Here is a 21,259-nt window from a genome sequence, read left to right as displayed (position 1 = left end):
AAAAAAAAAAAAAAAGAAACTCACAGTTTATCCAAGTCCTTCCTAAACGCTGGGGAAACAGCACTTTTGAATTTTGGAGATGGTTCTGCCTTGCTGTACCTCCTGCTCACAGTTCCCAAGTCATGTGTGTCACATGGAACACAACCTCTGGCTTTGGTTACAAACCTGGTCTCCAACTGAAGTCACACAAGGAGAAATACAGGCCGGGCAAAGGCATTTCTGAGCCCAGAATGTCACATCGGAGATCGTGTCCTTTCCAACTTTGCCTTTCCATGGCGTATGGCTCTGGCTTTGAAGCACGGGGACATCAGAAAAGTGAAGACAGATTTTCATCTCCATTTGTGGTACCCTCTCCCCCACTTCCGCTTGCAAGTCTCCTGAGGACTTCAAAGTCTTTCCTCCTCAGGATGCCCAGGGCGGAGCCAGGAGGAGGGATGGAGGACCATTGGAAAGCGTTACAGAATGTCCTCTCTTATCTTGCTTTTTTATTCTTTTTTCTTTTCTTTTTTTTTTAGCTTGAAGGACAGAGATAGGGAGGGGAGTTTTTGTTCTAGCTGATGGTCTACACAACATTAAAAAAAATCACTTATGATTTTTTAAAAAAAAAAAATTGAAAGAAGGCCTCACTATGTAACTCAGACTGGCCTCGAACTTGCCCTGGCTTCCAAAGTGCTGGGCTCACAGACACAATCCCCAGCTTCCAGTGTTTAAAACCTTTTTTTTTTTTTCAGATATTAAAATCCCATCTTTATAGTTTTATGGGGCAGTAGGCTGAGAACTCAGCACAGACATGCCTTGAGGTTTAAGTCATGGTTTCGTTGGTAGAGTGCTCGCCTTGCGTGCATGAAGCCTTAGGTTAGGTCCTCACCACATTAAACAAGCTATGGTGTCCATGTCTGTAATCCTAGCACTTAGGGAGGTGAAGCCAGGAACACTGCAAGCTCAATGGTACTTTCCACTGTGCAGCAAGTTTGAGGCCAGCCTGGGATACTTGAGGCGCTATCTGCAGTAAACAAGCTATCAAGCCAAAAAGGAAAAAAAAAAAAAAAAAAAAAAAAGGAAAATGTTTGATCAACAATCATCCAAACAAATAAAAATGAACACAAAGCAGACGATTGTGAACAATATGTGACTGCTTCCTTGTGTCAACATCTGAAAATGATCAAACTGTGTGCGATTCATGGAGTCCTGGGAACTGCTCCTCCTTAAGCCTCTTGGATGGCTTCACTGCTCAATGTTGAGCCATGCTTGACCTGGGAGGAGGCCGAGGGCCTGAGACTCAGAGCTGAGGGAACTCAGTGTTGGCAGATTCAACAGCTCCCCTTCCCTCTCCCATGCCTATCTGAGAGTGGGAGAACAACTAGGGAGATTTTTATGGGCTGAATTATGTCCATCCAAAATTTTAAATCCTGATACCCAAGCTTATGAATGTGACCTTCCTTGGAAGCAGGGTCTTTGTAAGAACTGAGCTTAAGATGAGGTCGTCAGGTGGGGCCCCAAGTGAGTCTGCTTGATGTACTTATCATAGAAGAGACACTGTCCTACAGCCGCACGAGAGAGAACATCATGCAAGACAGGCAGAGATGGAGGCACCGGAGCTTTAAACCAGACGCTCTACAGTGGCTGACAGCTGGCAGAAGCTAGGAGGAGCTGAAGAATCCCTGGCCTCTTACCCCGGCTTTAGAGGGAGCACATGGCACTTCCATTTTTAATATCTGGCTTCCAGAGCTGTGAGACAATACATTTCTGTTGTTTTAAGCCACACTGTTTGTGCTACATTGTTAGGCAGCCCAAAGGTATGATTCAAGGGGGTTGAGGCCAACAGCCCACTTCCCCACAGTTGGTGCCGGCCTAAAAGGCAGGAGAATGTGCTCCAAGGATTCCCTTTCCAGCATCCTGTCTGTCCCTTTCCAGAGTCCTGTCTGTCCCTTTCCAGCATCCTGTCTGTCTGTCTGTCCTCCTGAGCGTCACTGTTCTGAGGCTTACCCATAAGCTGTCTGGGTTTCTCACAGGTTTTTTGGTTAATATTCTGGAGTCTACAATGCTTTCCTTCAAGAGGATTTTTCTAATCTCTTTCCATCATTTAGAAGAAATTGAGTGTGCCCTCTGGGCCAAGCCAAACCACCCTGAGCAGCCTGCCATTCTGGGAGGACCTCCACTCTCCTGATGCCTCTCTTCCACCTCCACCAGACTCCTGAATCATACAGGTAAGTTCCCCTCCTGCCACCCATCTTCCCTGCTCTCGGAGCCAAGCTGCCCTGAGCAGCCTACCATCCCAGGAGGACCTCCATTCTCCTGCGCGACCTCTCTGCCCACCTTCATCAGACCTGAGCCTCCTGAACCATACAGAATTGCAGGTCCAGAACCATACAGCCCAAGGATATCCATTAGAGACCTGCCACACTGGGACCATCAAGGTTCACCCCCCCACACCCTCCCTATGGAGTACAACAAGAACATCCAGGAATCAAAACCATCCAGATGGCTAAAGGCCCTCAAAAGAATACAATCAACAAGAGCCAGGACAATATGATACCTCCAAAGCACAGCTACCCCACTACAGCAAACAAAGAAAATGTGAAAGCTAAAATATTTCTGACACAAAACGTCCAGGAAATCTAAAATACCATGAAAAGACCTAACCTAGGAATAATAGGAATAGAAGAAGGTGAAGAATACCAGCTACAAGGCCCAGAAAACATTCTTAACAAAATCATGGTAGAAAACTTTCCTAACCTAAGGAAAGAGATGCCTATAAATATACAAGAAGCTTATAGAACACTAACTACACTGGATCAGAAAAGAAAACCCTCCTGGCACATGATAATCAAAACACAAAATCTGCAGAACAAAGAAAATATTAAAAGTGGCAAGGGAAAAGGCCAGACAGGAGTATGTCTTCCTCTGAGAGGCTTTACCAAGCAGCTGACTTAGACAGATGAAGACACCCACAGCCAATCAGTGGATGGAGCTTGGGAAAGAATCGGAGGAAGGATTGCAGGCCCGGAAGGGGATAGGAACTCCACAGGAAGACCAACAGAGTCAACTAACCTGGACCCTTGGGGCTTCTCAGAGACTGAACCACCAACCAAAGAACATACAGGGGCTGGACCTAGGCCTCTCCACACATATGTAGCAGAAGTGCAGCTTGGTCTTCATGTGGGTCCTGGACAACTGGAACAGGGTTATCCCCAAAGCTGCTGCATATTTTCTAATAATCTGCCAACCCTACCGCCTTTTCTGGCCTCAGTGGGAGAGGATGTGCCTGGCCTCAAAGAGACTTGAAGTGGTGGGAGTGGGGGTGGGGTGGGGGTTACCCAGGGGGCCCCTGTCTCAGAGGAAAAGGGGAGGAGGAGAGGGGAGGGGGGAAGGATTGTGGGATGGGGTGACTGGGAGGAGGGCAGTGAGTAGGACATAAAGTGAATAAGCAAAAAAATTAAATTAAATTTTAAAAAATGAGCCATATGGTTGCATCTAAATTCGCCAACATCTCATGTTCGCTTCTTTTGTTTTTCTCTCCATATTTCCTTACCTTTTCCTTTCAATTGAAAGTTTCTGACTTCATGGCATTTCCCATCCAAAATATCTCAATTGGGTGTCTCCAAAGAACAGGCACATTCATTCTCCTTCATAATGAATGGTCAAGGAATTCAAGTCAATACAAAACTACTGTGTAATAAAATGACTATGCTCCAATTTCCCGTTGTTTCCTAATTGTCCTCGTTAGACAATTTCTCCCTTCTTTTATGATTGGATGCAGACCCCAGTCACCGGCCTATCATGTCTCTTTGATATCTTTTAATTTGAGCTTCCCAACATGTCACTTTTGTCTTTTTCTTCCTTTGACTTTCACAACATACAGATTGAAGGGGTCTGAGCAACCTGCTCTAGGAGGTGTCCCGAAAGGTGACTTTCTCTACTTGTTTTGTGATTCAGGTTAGATTTAAAGATATTCTTTGGTTGGAAATAGACTCCTTCTTTGCTGGGCATTCCCACTGCATCTCAGCATCAAGTACCTTTCAGTCCACAGCACTAAGGACAGCAGAATTTTGTTAGCCACGTATCTGCAGGATCCTCCCATGTAAATAAAGTTGCCTTCTCAGGATACTGAGTCATCTGCGTACTGGAGGGAGCTCCTGGTCCCAATGCCTCAACATGATCCAGATATAAAAGCAAATATTCACACGACACACCATTCCACAGCTGAAAGGCAATACCTGACACGCCCAGCTTGAGTCTCATGTGTTTACAAGGGGTAAAGCTGGGGTCAAGGTTAAAACTAGCCTTCCTCCTTTTCAAACCACTAGCCAGCCTACGGCAATCTAAAGGTATGCTCACAGTTTTACCAACCCAATAACATCATCCAGGTTGGGGGCTCATCTAAGCCTTCTAACCTTTATTAAAATTTGCACTGATGCACTGACCTTGTTTTGGTCCCCTGTCCCCCTGAGCCCCCAAACTACACTGAAACATAAGAAGGCATACTAAAAGGTAAACGTATTAAAGAGCCATACCATCGGGAGGCAGCCCCAAGGCTTAAAGCACAGAATGACTTTAGGCAAATCAAAGTCTGCTTCTCAACACGCCAAGGCTGCAGGGCCATGGATAACACAGAGCTTATTCCATTACACTTCAGCAGCGGGGTGGTTTCATTGCTGGCCACCACAGAGAACATGAACTTGAGAAAGCAGGACAAAAATAGATCCTCACAGCCATGACAATAATTTCTGAGAGGTCAAAACACTCTCTACTTCAGCTGGAAGTTGTTGCTTTGGTACCCGGTGGAACACAGACACATCCTGAAAGTCTCTGGGGGAATACTAAACCTGGGTCTCAGGGGGCAGAAGACACCAGACCAAGCCTCATGGCATCCCATTGCCATAAGAGAATAGCATCACTGGGGGATTCCTGTGAAGCTCATTCTGTAGGGCTCTTCCCCACCAGGCTGCAGGTCCCACAGGCACAGGGTCATTGTCCTGTTTTATCTTCAGTGTCCAGAATAATGTCAAGCACACAGCAGGTGTCCAGTTAAGTATAGGTTGGATGGATTAATGACAAAAAGTCATGTTCTTTCAGGTTAGTTCAACTCAACTTTACACAGGCTTCCCAAAGGAGAGCTGTAACATTTTTGACTCCTCTGCCTCCTTTTAATTATAAAATATGTTTCTCTAGAGTGTAGGAAAGGGAGTAAAGAGGGCCTCTTAGTTCCTCTCCCCCCACAACAGCCCAGCTGGTCACTTCAGGGCAAACATGAGACTCAGCTCCATGTGCCGGATCAGGTTATAACTGCCCCTCCTGAGGCCACAGACCTTTCTACCAGCCTTCTTTCTTTACTTTAACACAACAGGAACCAGGAAAAACTGGCTCATCCTCACTGCTGAGTAACCTCCTTCTGAAAGTTTCATTGCTAAAGGTCATGGGGAGAGAGAGAGATCTGAGCACAGTGATAGGCTATGTTGTTTGCATAACTACTTAGTATTTCTCTACTTTGTCTAGATCTACTGCTGGAAAATTTGGTTCATTTTATTAAATAAATAATAGTTAAATCAAAAGAAATGATATCCCCTAGAAATTTTAGTATACTTTTTGTTTATGTATAAACATTTTAGTGCCAAGGGGCCCTGGAAAAACCAATTAGCCTTCAATCAAGACCCTCCAGATTCATGTATGGGGCCACCGAACAACAGAAAATGGCACAGGAAAATGGCATTCTTTCCAGAAAACAGCAATATTAGGAATTAAAACTTAAGAGTAGCAGTCCGTAGTCACTATGTGCATATTCCATATGGGTCTACAAAGGCCCATGAAGGGCTAGTGGGCTTTGTTGTGGAGTGTAGTAAGCAGGCTTCACAGAGGCAGTGCCTTCACAGTATAATGAGGTGGGACAAGGACTTGAATGAAGCGTGTCTGACCTCAGAGCCCTCTTGCTCGAGTCTCCACGGGGACTGAATCCAAGTGCAGGGTAGAAATGAAACCTGTTATTTACAATTGTTGTCTGGCAAGTCTTCAAGGAAATCTTTGATGGTGTCTGAAAGCGCTTGTGTTTGGAGGCACTCAGGACCGATAAGTTCCTGTTAGGTCACTGCCGTCAGAGTTCAGGCACAGGAATGCCGCACTGATCTAAACATCTTTTGATATTATTGAGTCTTTCAATAGTCTTTGTGTTTCCCCTCCAACCTCTCATCAAAGATGACACATTCACTGAAACCACGGCTGCAGTTCAGTTCTAGAGCAGTCCATGCTTGGCTGTATGGAAGGCTTTGCTGCAGCAAAAGAGTTGAATAAGGGACACTGGGCACAGACAGCCTTCAGCATGGCCCAGCCAAGGATTCTGTTACTGATGACTTGCTTAGACATACATATCCAATGGCTCATTCTTTCTCCCTTCCCCTTGCAAAAAATCTGGGAGCAGGGGCAGATACTATCTACAAAGGTTCTGTTTAAGTCTAAAATACAGAAGTAAGTGGAAGGCATATATTCCTCAGATTTTATTTAATGGTGTAAGGTTGGGATGGGGAGACTTCCCATACTTGTTTCTATGTTGGCAACTGCTTTCCGCAGTTCCCATTCTCTACTTCTGTAGGACTTTTCTTCTCCACCAATACTCACCAGACAAATTAAAAAGAAAACATTTAAAACTAGCTGTAAGCGTGTATATATCTCTTTTCCTTTCTTGCAAATGAATTTTCCCTTAATGCAGATGTGATTAGGCCAATAAGCAGGTGTTCCTTTCTAAACAAGTGCATCTCTCCCGACTCCAGCTCAGGTGTAACCACCATTAACAAGGCTCCAATCTTTTGGATTTGAAGGACCAATCGATAATAATAATAATAATAATAATAATAATAATAATAATAATAAAATACCCCCTAAAAGTGCATTGGAATGAGTCTGTCAAGTTTCATTTTGTAATTAGAAGCTGGTCACAGGTGTTATTATCATGACTTCAGAAGAAGGGAAAAAAAAATACAATAGAAAACCTATGGAATGAACCTAACTTTAGCTAAATAAGTTTTAGAATCAGTTACCTTATGACCTTATGGAACTTTTGGGGTTTTAGAATCACTGTTCACCATTTTAAAAAAACATTCTGCCACAAGTTTGTGGAAATTCTAATGTTATCCTGAAACTCGATGCAGGGAACGGTCTTGCTGATTTCTCTCCTTCCCCTGTCATGGAGAAACCATCTTTCTTCTTTCTCGAACATTTTGTGAATAACTTTTGTTATGGCACATTGTTACATAACTATTCCTGTCAAGCTTATCCAACAGCTACACCACAAGCTTCTTTTTTTTCTGAATTTATTTAGAGTGAGCGCCTGCATGCACCGTGCACCGTGGTGGTAATCCGAGAACAAACTGTAAGAGTCCTCCTCACATTCCGTCCTGTGGATCCCAGGGATCAAGCTTAAGTCCTTAGGCTTGGTGGCAAGTGATTTTACCCGCGGAGCCATCTCCACAGCCACCCAGATGACACCAATGGTAGGACTCCTTCTCCCTTTTCAGAATGTGAGGCCCAGAATACATAAAGCATTCTAAAAATTATTTATCAAATATACTTGCATAGTCAGATGTAAAGAAAAGATTCTTTCCCTATATCAAACTGATCACCGTTTGCCACCTGGCACACCACAGCAGACCACAGAAGTCCTAGAGATGAACAGTAAGCTACAAATACATCCGTGCGCCACAAGCACACAGCCATGGCTTTGTGGCTTTAAACTGACGTTGAAGTAAGTAGAAAACACCTGGTCCTGAAGAACCTCAGCTCGGAGACTGGCTTGGAGCTTCGTTTCAACATTGTTAATGATTCTGATTTATATGTGTTCCAGTGAGAATGGAATTTGCAGACACAGTATAGAGTAAGAACCATCAAAAGGTAGGGTGACAGCCAGCAGCAAAATGAAACACTCTGTGCTCATGAATCCTGGTCATTTTCTGATGAATCATGGATTTGTGGTCTGAAAATTGAACACGGAGCCCAGAAGTTCCCTGAAACCAAGAAAACAACATTTTCTAATTTATTTTTCTGACAAAAATCTGGCTGCCATTCAGCAATGCAGAAGAAATACATTCCACAAAAATGTACTTATGGGATTCTCAATACACCAACAATTTCCTTTTATAAAGAGTAGAGCCATTAAAATCTTTTAATTCCTTGTACATTAACTATCACATTAAAAGTGTAAGGAACTAAAATTATAATCAGTTGTTTCTAACGAAGAGAAGGTAACATATTGTGTTCTGTTTGTTGTTTTAACTCCTTAGTGGCATGATGAAAGGTTTAGTTCTGGCTTAGACGTAAGATTCGCGTTCACTTGGAGATTAAAGTTGTGAGGTACACTGTTTTATGGGTGAAATTGTGGCATCCATAGTGATTGGAAGGGGTATTGGAAGAAAACTGAAAACAGGTCATTACATTTGCTGATGTTCATTCTCCTAGTCTGTAAGATAAAGGAACTGGAAGCAGCAGTAGGTGCCAAACTCAAGCATGTTTAAATCCAGTGCGCTTGTGAAGGCAATATGGCACAAGATGCACCTCAGTAATCCTGCATGGCTGCTAGTAGCCCCCAAGAAGGCCCTAGATGGTCTTTGGGGCTAGAATTCACATCTTTTATGGAATTCCTCCCAAAGTTTTCCAAGGTTGGTTTGGTAATGAACAGACTATCACCCCGATGGTTGTATGTCACTTCTAAGATTGCAGCTCCACACGGAGCCTTCTGTTTGGGTCTTTTCTTAGATCACTCACTCCAGGGGAAGCCAGGTGCCATGCTGTACACAGCTCAATAGAGAGGCCGATATGTAAGGAACAGAAACGTTCTGCCCAGACCCACATAAGCAAGCTCAATGGATATTCTCCAGCCCCAGTGGAGACTTCATACATTTTTGTCTTTTGATGTTTGAAAAGAAAATCTTCTTCTAAAAGTCAGGACAAAGGTCTCCTGCCTGGTTATATTCACTGAACACAGTAAGGGGGAGCTGGTGACTGCTCAGGTCCTTCTTGAAAAATGACTGCTTATCTGCAGGCCTCAGGCTACTCATAGAGATGCTCCTTGACTTACAGTTCGATTACAGCCCAGCAAATCCAATGAGTGCCAAGAAACTGCCTTCCCACGAGCCAGGAGACCTCTGCCCCCACTTTATCTTTCTCCTCCATCACTGCATTGCCTTTTGAAATCTGATGAGAACGGATTCTGTTTTCAAACACGAAATGAGAAAGCACAAAAGCACCCAGAATAGCCTGGATGAGAAGAATAGCCTGGATGAGATAAGCCACAGTCTGGTCTGGTCTGGCTTCTGTCCAGAACATGATTTGTTCATTTCACTGTATCATTTTCTGGTGGTTCGAATAGAGGGTCATCTATTTGTACTCTTAGTCTCCAGTGGGTGAACAGCTTGGAAAGAACACATCAAGCCCAGTATCCCTCTGGGCCTGTCTACCGCCCATGGATCAGGACATTCAGCTCTTGACTAAGGAAGAAGTAGGTACCAGGGAGTGGTGCATTGCTGCGCCAGGGCTCATCATGCTATTTGTTGAAGAAACAGAAAAAACATTGGGACATTAGACGAGAAAAGTCATTGAATATTTTAAGCAGGGCTTACTGGGCCTTCCTACTAGTAGCTTGGAAGTAGTACTAAGAGCAACACGGGAGAAGAATAAGTGGCCTAGAGACCATTCTTGTGATATTTTCATAAAGAATATGGCTGCCTTTTGCCTTTACCCAAAAATCTATGCCAGAGGTTGAATGGAAGAGTTTTGGATTAATGGTATTGGCAGAGGAGATTTCGAATGGCAGCCTAGTACTGACTGTATCACATGGTTATTAGTAATCACTCTTGTGCAGATCTACGACAAAAAGGAGCAAGTGGGCCAAGTAGAAAAAGAACAGCAGGAAAGGTGTTGTTGAAGCCAAGTCTTGTGCTCATGGAAATAAAATGTTTAAAGGAAAGCCTGACACTAAATGCAATAAAGAGTTGTGACCTCAGGGCAAGACTCTACCCAGATAAGCTCCCAACTTACAAAAAGGCATTAAAGGAAAGCTTAGTTAGAAGATCACCAAGAACTGAAAACGTAATAAAATTAGGGGCTCAGGTTCTAGCCCTAGCCCTAGTGACTAAGACACATTTCAAGTAGCAAGCAGAAAAACATGGCACTTCAGCCAGTTGGTTCTGACGTTAAGAGTCCAGGATACAGGAGTAAAGGGGATGCTGAATCTTCATCTGAGGTTAAGGAAAGCCAAACGGGCCAGGCATTTGGCGAGGCAGTCACTGCATGAAGGTACAGAGAGGCCATTGTGGGAAGCTGTGAAGGTGAAGCCTGGATTGTGAAGACCCCAAGATGCTGGAAATGTCAGCGTTGTAGGATAACCATCAAGAAGCGCTGCTAACAGGGTGTGGACCCAGACCCAGAGAGAGAAGTGTATTTCAGTCAACAAAGCTGAAGGGAGCTGTAGATGTGAAGAGACTTTGACACGGAGACACAGAATTTGGAGGTTTCCCTGCTAGATTTTACGTCTTGCTTTGGTCCAGTATTTCCTCACTATGTGCTGTTCCCTCCATTTGGAATGGTAATGTATATTCTGTGCCATTGTATGTTAGAAGTATGTGATCTGCTTTTTTATTTTTATTTTATACGGGGTTACAGTAGATTGTCTTAAGTTACAGAAGAAATTGTGGACTTTTAAACAGTGTTGATACTTAAAGACTATGGGGTCTTCTGAAGTTGGACTAAATGCCATCTTGCATTATGATATGGCTACGAGCCTACGGGGTGCAGGAAGTGGGATGTGGTACTTTGAATGAGAAGGTCCCCCATAGGCTCATGTATTTACATGCTTAGTCTCCAGTTAGTGATCTGCTTTGAAGGAGCAGGAGGTGTGTACCCTGGGGTGGGCTTTGAGGTTACAGAAACCTAAGCCAGGCCCACCCAGTCTCTGTGCCTGCTGCCTGGGATCAGGATGTAGTTTCTCCAGCATCATGTCTGCCTGTATGCCACCACGCAATGGACTAACCCTTTGAAACTGTAAGCAAGCCCCCAACTGAATGCTTTCTTTTATGTAAGTTGCTTTAGTCATGGTGTCTCCTCAGAGCAATAGAACAGTGACTAAGACATACTCCAAGTACCATTAATTTCAAGACTCAACACCAAGAAAGCACTGATTGTTTAGTTACTAATTACTTGCTGATTTCCCAGAAGACCTGTAGAGAATCATGAGGAATATGGAGAACTAGCCTCTCTTCCTTCTAACCGATTTTGGCAAAAGGCAAACAGTAACCATCAGGCTGACATGTTACACTCCTATGTAGGTCTATTTTAAACTTCTTGGCTGGGACCTCTGAGGCTACTGGATCATCTGCTGTGTGCCAAGAGGACAACTTAAATGTTACTGGTCACTTATTTCTGTGTTAGTATCTCAAAGGCATTTGTGTAGGATAGACATAGTTCATTTTTCAAAGACCCTGCTTTCTCTCTGCCTGTTATGTCTCTATGATAATCCTAGGTTGTTTTCATGTTACTTCTCAATACCTTTCAAGGTTGAAATACCAACAGGTATTCTGGTGGCTTAAACAGTCAAGTTACAGCGGAAACCCCACAGATCTGTCCTGGCCCTGGCCACATAATAACAGCACCACTGAAGTAAGTCCACTTAGGTGGATTCTGCCCAGAAAGAAAGGAAGGCCAAGCCAGAAGAGAATCAAGGCAGTGAACTTCATCCAGGACACAGGAGTTGGAATCGTTGTGGGCTGGCATGTCACAATATGCACGTCACTCAGTCATGTAACTAGAGAATAGAACTTACACCTCTAACTGAGACTATTTCAAAGTCATCACTCTGAGGAGGCTTTATCCCAATTCCAGAAATATCTTGGCATTCAATCTTGATGACAAATTCTTTTGACTATATTTAGTTGTGACAAGTCACTTTTTTTTCTTTCTGAGAATCAGCATTATCTTCAAATATAGCCAGGTCATCCAAAAGTCAGAATAGGATGGGGAAATCAATACTATCCAGGTAGAAAACTAAAAGGTTGGACATAGTAAAACAAGTTGGAAATTCTCATGCAGATACAAAAGTCAGTTTGAAAAGAGAATTTTATGTGACACGGATAGCATTGTGTTATGAGCAAGTTTGACTACTGTAACAGCCTTCAAGGTCATCTGCTGTTGAGGCATGAATTTTGTAATCTATTTACAATTCTTATTGTAAATAAGTCAGCAGTCAGGCATTTCTAAGTTCTTAGTCTCTTAATCCAGAGAATGAAAATAAGGCCCCACACAGATTTGCAAAAAATCACACAATAACTTTATTGAAATGAAGCAATAACAGACTAGAAAAAGATAAAGGTTGACAGTAGACGACATGAAGAGTACTGAAGGGATGAAATTATTGTTCGGGATTTCCTTTCCTAGAGCTCAAGAAAATTTGGTTGTTAAGAATTGTAATATGAGACCCTCTTTTGCCTGGCAGTTGAGGGCCTGCATTCTTTGTTTTCATCTGTGCAGGTTTCTTTCTGTGATGCACCTGACTTTAATTAGATGCACAGTCAACTATGCATAGACCAAGTTGGGGAATAAGGCATTCTCCCCAAAAACGTTCCTTGAGGATACAGTCTTGCCTTACTGTGTACACACCAAAACAAGTTCACGCCAAACTGAACCCTTGGATCAGGATATATTGAGAATATATCTAAAGTGAAATGTCTAAATTTGATTGTTAGGGGAGGATAAATGTATCTCCTTCTCCAAGAGAGGAAGGCAGGGGATTGATGGGGATCTTAGCTTGTTCTTGGTTGGGGAAAGGTACCTGTGGTACCTATATTTTTCCCCTCACCCATCATCTCTGCCCATAAGCCTCTTCTGGGGATGAGCAAATTCTCCATTTTAGAAATAGAGGCACCTTGAAAGATTTGGGGAATTATGAATTACAGGTTTGGTTATATAAAGCTTTTCCTTTATTACATAAAATTTTAAATACTTCAGGATTAATAAAATTCCACAGTAAACTTGGGAGTTCATCTATCTAGTCTACATTACGTTGTAAACTTTATTAGTTAATAAGGTGTGGAATAAATCAACGTAAACTCATTACCACAGCTTCTCCCAAGAAAGTTTCATGCCATGAAGATGGCATCTATGTGGATGTAGGTAAGTGAAGAAGGCATTATCCCATAAAGAGACAATCTCAGATGGCAGCAAGGGGCAGAAAGAACCGTTAAGTGTGTTTAGCACATCTTAAGCCTAACCTCACCCCACAGATAGGCAAACTGAGTCACATGGGAGGAAGATGGATTTTTGTCACTGGGAATAACTTGAAAGGCTCTTCTGACTCCAAGTCCAGTGCTCTTCCCACTTTCACTGGCTGCATTTTAAAATTCATAACCCTGAATGAGGCAGGGGCCAAGGAGGGAATGCTGATTGCAAAGTCCTTCCAAGAACGGGAGCACACACGTTATTCTTATCTACAAAGATAAGAATTCCTCCATCAAACTTCCTTTTGCTTTTGTTTACAACAGCTTCCTAGCCCTGGGATATAAAAATAATTGACTACCCATCCGACCTAATAGCCCTAAAATCAGCAACTTGGTCTGGAATGAATGAAGCGAGACACCGCCGAGACGCTCCGCCACGCCTCACTGGTGGTGTTCCCGCGGTCTACCCGGGGCAGCCCGGTGCAGGAGGAGGCTTGGCCCTCAGGCCAGCCCAGCGCAGCACGCGGGTCCCGCAGAGGTGCCAGGCATTCGCGAAAGCCCGCCCGCCGGGAAGCGACTGGCTCCCGAGGCGCCACGCGCACAGAGACGCAGGATCCCGCCCAGGCGCTTCCTCATCTGGGAGCCCAAATGCAACCCAACCGAAGCTGTCCACCTCGCGGCGCGCGCAAACCCACCTTCACCAGCGACAGGGCGTGGCCACGGAGCGCGCGCACGCGTGGAACCAATAGGCTGGCCGCGCCAAATGGAAGGGATTGTCTGACCTCCGTGACGTCACAAAACTGGCGGGGAGCGCGCCCTCTTCCGTCCCCCGCCCCTCTGGCCCTCCGGGTCCCGCCCACCCGCCGTTGCGCAGCCAATCGGAAAGGCGAAGAGCTCACGAGCGACCGTGGGGGCGGGGCAGGGCGGAGGCCGGGCGAGGCAGGGGCGCGGAGTGGGCTGGCCTGGGCCGAGCTGCCGCGCGCCGGGGTGCTGCGTGGTGCTGAGGGAAGGACGCGCACGGAGGGGTGCGGCCGCCACCCCGGGGCAGACCGCGGCGGGTGCTCGACTGTGTCCGGTTCGTATCCTCGTCCACCGCTGCCGAGTCGTGAGGGGGCGTCAGGGCGGTGAAGTGGAGGGCGCGCGTGGGGAGCGGCCGCGGGTGGAGGGCCGGGTGCGCGCGGAGCCTCGGTCGCGACGAGTTGCCGCGGGTCCCGGGCGGCACCCGGCTGTCAGCGCGCGGGGTGCCCGCTGTGGCCCGGGCGTGTCTGCCTCGGCTCCCCGCTGACACGCTCGGCCCCGCGTGGCCGAGCCGGCTGCCCGCGGCGGGCTGCGCCTGGAGCTCTGCGGAAGCGGGCGCGGCGTGGGGACCGGGCGGGCCCGAAGATGCTGAGTGCTTGTGGGCTCGGTGCGCTGGCTGCATGGAGCGGCGGCGGTGCGCCTGTCCGGGCTCCCGGAGTCCCCCGCCAGGGGCTGTGACGCCGCCTCGCCGGCCGGGTGGGTTTGTTTGGTTTCTTCTTCTCCCCTCCCCTTTCTCCCCCCTCCATCCTCTCCTCCCCTCCCAGCCCATTCACTGGGCTGCTGCGAGACCTCGCCCCTCCTCCGCTCCCGCCTCCCCGCCGCCGCCTCCTCTAATGAGCATCTCTGCCTTGCTTTCAATGGGCCGTTGCTGCTGTCGCTGCTGCTCTCCGCGCGGGTTGTGGATGTTGTCGGCTCCGTGTTGTGATGACAGGAGAATGTGTGTGTGTCCCGGGCCCAGACGAATTGGTAGGTATTCACGGAACTACCTGTGTTGGGTACCCAGGGAAGGATGGTGACTGATTTTGTGTATGAATGGATGGCTATAGGGGTCCTCATAGAATTAAAGCGTGAGATAAGGAAAAGGAGACAAAGGCGCTCTGGACCAGATTGATTTTTTTTTTTTTTTGATAGTTTAGGTGTGATTTTCTGGGACACGCGAAACTGATCAAACAAGTGCTGGTTTGGTTCTTTGTGTTTTACGGGTAACGGTTTTTTCATTCTAGTAGATACTGAGCTTGAGCTGTGAAATGGCTAGGCGTTTCCAGAAAATGCTGAAAAATTACAAATCTTTATGCAGGGCGTTTAATGCAATCGGATTACATAAACGGAGATTCTGATACATGGAATGAAAAGTGTAGTATTTATTTTCATTTGCGTTAGAATCTTTGCAAGACCGAGAAGCTCCAGAGCAGGCGCACCAGTAGCATTTTTCTAATCGATTTGGTCCATGGGTTTATTGATGAAGTGGAATAATGTCTTGACACAGGCTTTGCCCAGCACATCAGAAAGAATGGATGGGGATCTTTCTGTTTCTGGTTAAGGCGCATCTTGTTATTAGTCATTGGCAACATCAGCCAAATCTGCCCAAGACTGAGATGCTTCATACAATGTTGCCAAGTGTGGGTCATGATGGTGTATGAACTTTAAATAAATAAATAAATAAATAAATAAATAAATAAATAAATAGAAAGTGAGATTGCTCAAGTTAACCAACAGCTACTTTGAAATTCTTATTGCCTAATCAGGAGGCTTCTATTTTGTTAATTTAGCAAGTTTATCAGCACAGAGGATTTTTTTTTGTTGTTGAATTACAGAATGTTTAGAAGGCTATTAAGAATTTTCATCTTCTTATACATCACGTCAAAAGCATTTAATAGACTTGTAGCTGTCGTTGGTCGGATGGAAATGCTATGAATTGGTACTGACCTGGTAGAATGCTTATTATAGAGCAGGTTTCCATGAATTCAGCTTCCCTAAGAATATGCCTTTTAAAAAGCATGTTAGTAGCTGAAGAATTGGAATGCAATTCATATGCTAAGCTCTGAATAACTGAAAAGAAAATAATTGAAAAGAGATCATGCGCACTCTGCTATTTTGACTTTTAATCTCAAAATTTTGCTGTGAAGAAAAAAAGATGTAGAGTGTTTGAATGTAAATACTCAGAGCACCTGCTGCATGAAGCTCTTTGTCACCAGATTTCACTCATTTTTAATTGACTTTAAAAGCAGAAAATCTATCAAAACACGGGAACTAAGGAAAGGGAAGGTCTGGGCTTCGTAAGCCTTGAGTAGATGTTTTTTAAATGGTTGGGCCTTTGCCATCACCCCCACTCTCACATAAAGTTTTAAAGTAATACACACTTACAGATGTCTGAAAAAAAATTTACTTCCATTAAAATTGCACTTATATTTTAATTTCTAATGATAACATTTGCAGCTTAAAAACAGCTTTTGTGCATACATGCATGAGAAAGGTATGGGTTTATACCCACAAGCTAGTGTGATTGGCGTATTTGTACACATCTCCTGGCTCAGACATGTACCCTTGACCTTTGGATGACATTCAGGTATTGAGTTTGAACTGTTGTCATTTTGGTGGTTGGTTAGTCCTGGTAAATTTTTTGTTGTTAGAATTTTTTTTTTCCTTTCAGAAGCCTTATTTATAGACTCTAATTCCAAAATTTGTACTTTTGTCTTTAGAAACAAACCTCTTCTTGGGTAGTCTAATACTTTACTACTTACCAAAGACATTCTGTCTATCTTGTATATTTGGTGCTCTCTACAAAAGCAGACACAAATCTGTGAATTTCCAGTGTTTGATTTTCTCTCTTCCCTCATTATTTTCTTTTTACTTCCTGAATTGCCTACTAAAAAGTACATGAAAATTGTTTCATATAAAACTAACACTGAGATCCTTAAAATTCTTTCCTTAGCAGATTCTGCTTTAGAAGAAAATAGTTGATAAGAAGAGTGGTTTCATTTTCCTTCTTTCTTTTTCTTTCTTTTTTTTTTTTTTTTGTTTATTTAAAACAGTTCTAAAGTCTGTTTCTTGAGATTTAATTGAATGCATGAGACAATATCTTAGGAATTCAGAGAAAATGTGTTACTGAAGATTCTTTTTTCTTGTATACATTATTTGAAATAGAGATATGTGTTCACCTAAGTTTTCTAGATAAATGCCTATTCTAAAATACTGTTTTGAGGATACTTATAATGCTATGCTGTTATAATCTAGACCTCAGGCTTAATTTATGGCTCTTTGTTGTTTTCCTATAACAAGTAGATAACCATTTTTAACCAAAAGAGAAAACATTTCCTAAGGAATAAATTGATATCTCTAGTAGATAAAATAATATTTTTGTAGCTTGCTTTATGACATCTAAGCATGGGAAATAATAGCAGGTTAGTTAACATCTAAAACAGGAATCACTTTGTTTCCAAAAATTAGGTTTATAGCTATGAGAATACTTGATTTTTTTAAAATCACAAATGGCGCAGCAAAATTCAACAATGAATCAGTAAACCCTGTATTTGATTTCAAAGCCTCAGTATCTCAAACATTAGCATGAATTCTAAAGAGGCCTTAGAGTGTCTGCTTGCATGTATTCACTTAAGTGTAGTGGGGAATGTCCCAGAGAGGTGAATTGTGTTTTCCCAGGATCATTTGGCGAAGAGCAGACCTCTCCTTCTTTAACTTGCTAAGCTGGCACAGTGGTATAGAGAAGGAAGCATTACAAGAACATCCGTCCTCTGAGGTTCAGAAATGCTGGAATTTCTGTTTCAATTTTACTATGTGAAAAATGTTCTATAGAAATTAAAATAAACTTTGTATTAATACAGTGGTATATTTATATAATTTACCAGTAATATATAAACATGGCTTTGTTGAGGATATAGCAGTGCTTTTGGTGATACCATGTGTAACCAAATGTCAATAATTGACCACAGGTCAAGGAACAGATCTTCATAAATGGTAGAAGTAACTGTGCAAGTGGGAGATCTAAGGCCCCTTTCGAAAAGCATGGTGAGGGAGAATGGTGATTGGGCAGGTAGATTGCTGCGGCACAATGTTACATAACTTCCTGATCTGTGTTCCCCAGCCAGATAGATGTGTATGCTGAACAGTTTTTACTGCACATAGAAATACAAAGGAAAGAGAAAACAGAAATTTAACTGTAGTTCATTCCTGACTTCATGAGTGGTTGAAAATTTTAATTACCATAAAACACCCTGTAGAAATTAACCTAGCATAGGGATTTTATGTAAATTGCCTTAGAAAATGTATTCTATAAAGCATAGCTTGTCAGATAATGCAGAGTATAACCTTTCTTTGTGTGTGTGTCTGTCTTAATTTGCTCTCTAGGAATCCCAGTCAGAACGTCCAGTCTGCCACTGTTCTCTGATGCCATGCCAGCACCAACTCAACTGTTTTTTCCTCTCGTCCGTAACTGTGAACTGAGCAGAATCTATGGCACTGCATGTTACTGCCACCACAAACATCTCTGCTGTTCACCACCGTACATTCCTCAGAATCGTCTGAGATACACACCCCATCCAGCATATGCTACCTTTTGTAGGCCAAGGGAGAACTGGTGGCAGTATACTCAAGGAAGGAGATATGCTTCTACACCGCAGAAGTTTTACCTCACACCTCCACAGGTCAACAGCATCCTTAAAGCTAATGAATACAGCTTCAAAGTACCAGAATTTGATGGCAAAAATGTCAGTTCCATTCTTGGATTTGACAGCAATCAACTGCCTGCAAATGCACCCATAGAGGACCGGAGAAGTGCAGCAACCTGCTTGCAGACCAGAGGGATGCTCTTGGGGGTTTTCGATGGTCATGCAGGCTGTGCTTGTTCCCAGGCAGTCAGCGAAAGACTCTTCTATTATATTGCTGTTTCCTTGTTGCCCCATGAGACTTTGCTAGAGATTGAAAATGCAGTGGAGAGTGGTCGGGCACTGCTACCTATCCTTCAATGGCACAAGCACCCCAATGATTACTTCAGTAAGGAAGCATCCAAACTGTATTTCAACAGCTTGAGGACTTACTGGCAAGAACTCATAGACCTCAATACTGGAGAATCAGCTGATATTGATGTTAAGGAGGCTTTAATTAATGCTTTCAAGAGACTTGATAATGACATTTCACTGGAGGCTCAAGTCGGTGATCCTAATTCTTTTCTAAATTACCTGGTGCTTCGGGTAGCATTTTCTGGGGCTACTGCTTGTGTGGCCCATGTAGATGGCGTTGACCTCCATGTGGCTAACACTGGTGATAGTAGAGCCATGCTAGGTGTGCAAGAAGAAGATGGCTCTTGGTCAGCAGTCACACTCTCTAACGACCACAATGCTCAGAATGAAAGAGAACTAGAGCGTCTGAAACTGGAACACCCCAAAAATGAGGCCAAGAGCGTGGTAAAGCAGGACCGGCTGCTTGGCTTGCTGATGCCCTTTAGGGCTTTTGGAGATGTAAAGTTCAAATGGAGCATTGACCTTCAAAAGAGAGTGATAGAGTCTGGCCCAGACCAGTTGAATGACAATGAATACACCAAGTTTATCCCTCCTAACTATCATACACCTCCTTATCTTACTGCTGAGCCAGAGGTAACTTATCACCGATTAAGGCCACAGGATAAATTCCTAGTGTTAGCAACTGATGGGTTGTGGGAGACTATGCATAGGCAGGATGTGGTTAGGATTGTGGGTGAATACTTAACTGGTATGCATCACCAACAGCCAATAGCTGTTGGTGGGTACAAGGTGACTCTGGGACAGATGCATGGCCTTTTAACAGAAAGGAGAGCAAAGATGTCATCAGTGTTTGAGGATCAGAATGCAGCAACCCATCTCATTCGCCATGCTGTAGGCAATAATGAATTTGGAGCTGTTGATCATGAACGACTCTCTAAAATGCTTAGTCTTCCTGAAGAGCTTGCTCGGATGTATAGAGATGACATTACGATCATTGTAGTTCAGTTCAATTCTCATGTTGTAGGGGCATATCAAAACCAGGAACAGTAAGTGTAATTACCCTGGCAGTTCTTCAGTTAGAAGGGCAGATCGATGTTTGAAAGAAACTTATACAGTTAATTTTCCAGTAGGTCATTCTAAACACTTCATGTTTGATACTTTAGCTAGCCCAGTATTCATATTGACTGTGCAGCAGATGATAGCTTCATGAGTGTCTGTTCTGTTCTGTTGGACCTCATGGTACCTGCACTTAAGGCAGCTTGTTTCCTTACCCAGGTGTCTTGTAACAGTGAGTGACTCACCAACTTAAGAGTATGAAGATAGGCAGACAGGATCTTGAATAGGTCAAAAACAAGGACCTTCCTGGGGATATTAGTAAAGGCAAAAACCATTACCGTGTCCATTTGCAGACTTCTGCCATTATAAGGCTTCTAGTGTACACAAGAATATTTATTTACAGCATTTTCTAAAAAGATAAACAGTTCAGGTAATCACATACATTTATTTTAACCTAAAGTGCAGGTCCAGTACTTTAAGCCATAAATGACCATGAACAAAGAAATCTGGATTTGTAAGTTTTGTGATTTCCTAAATGGAAAAATTCTAAACTGTTCTTCCTTCCTCACCCATGATTTCCTCAGTGTAACAGTAATATTTTGTTTTGCTATACCTAAAGGACAATAAAGGTTCTTAGGTTTAATTTATCCTAGTGAATGTTAAATAAAGGGAAAATGTGTTTTTCTGGTTTGTATTCATGAAAAACTCTTATTTAGTTTGAAATAAAGATATACGCAGAATGAAAAGAGACTGCTATGTTTAATTCTTATCATCTATAGTTATCAGCATGTCACTGTTCTGTAGTCCCCAAAATCTTGGCAAGCTGTATGTGTGGTGAGTAAGCAAACTGCTGCTGAGAAATTATACTTATTTATTTGTGATAGGAATTTTTATGAATTTTGGAGTTTTAAGAACAACATGTAATAAGTTTAAGTATCAATGTGAGTGGTAAGATTTTTAATATTATGTCAGTTTGAGGAAATTTTTTGTTTGTCCCCACTTAGGCCAATTAAAACAATTGGATCTATATTATTAAATGCTTTAAACATACTGTAGCTTATAATATATATGTTAATATATATATGAGAAACTTTAAATCGTAACCTGTGCATGCCTGATACAGAACACTTAGTAGCTTCAAGTATTTGCAGCTGTGTCCATAATTATATGTAGACCTTTCTAATATTGTATTAAAGTAAATGAAAATAAGTGCATTCAAGTAGGCTTTTTAGGAGTTTATTT

General features: G+C 43.3%; 1 protein-coding gene across 5 annotated transcripts; it reads left to right on the top strand.

The window, feature by feature from the left end:
* Positions 1-14,119: 14,119 nt before the first annotated feature.
* On the top strand, positions 14,120-20,767 carry Pdp1 (pyruvate dehyrogenase phosphatase catalytic subunit 1). 5 transcript variants are annotated; one of them, XM_021222053.1, is made up of 3 exons: positions 14,120-14,265; positions 14,920-14,954; positions 18,351-20,519. In XM_021222053.1, exons 2-3 carry the CDS (start codon positions 14,924-14,926, stop codon positions 20,009-20,011), a joined length of 1,692 nt encoding a protein of 563 aa, XP_021077712.1. In that variant the 5' UTR covers positions 14,120-14,265; positions 14,920-14,923; the 3' UTR covers positions 20,012-20,519. The 5 variants fall into 5 exon arrangements, with proteins under 5 accessions (XP_021077712.1, XP_021077714.1, XP_021077711.1 ...); XM_021222054.2 differs by lacking the exon at positions 14,120-14,265 and adding an exon at positions 14,592-14,684; XM_021222055.1 differs by lacking the exon at positions 14,920-14,954 and having other exon boundaries at positions 14,126-14,265.
* Positions 20,768-21,259: the final 492 nt, after the last annotated feature.

This window comes from Mus pahari, chromosome 22 (assembly GCF_900095145.1).
Source record: "Mus pahari chromosome 22, PAHARI_EIJ_v1.1, whole genome shotgun sequence".
Lineage (NCBI taxonomy): Eukaryota > Metazoa > Chordata > Mammalia > Rodentia > Muridae > Mus > Mus pahari.
This window is presented reverse-complemented; position numbering and strand designations above follow the sequence as displayed.

Bases quoted from the DNA above. Each gene is read 5' to 3' on its own strand.
- Pdp1 (XM_021222051.2), top strand. From the start codon at position 14,846: ATGGGCCGTTGCTGCTGTCGCTGCTGCTCTCCGCGCGGGTTGTGGATG. The intron at 14,955-18,350 runs GTAGGTATTCAC...TTTGCTCTCTAG, and splicing joins TCCCGGGCCCAGACGAATTG to GAATCCCAGTCAGAACGTCC.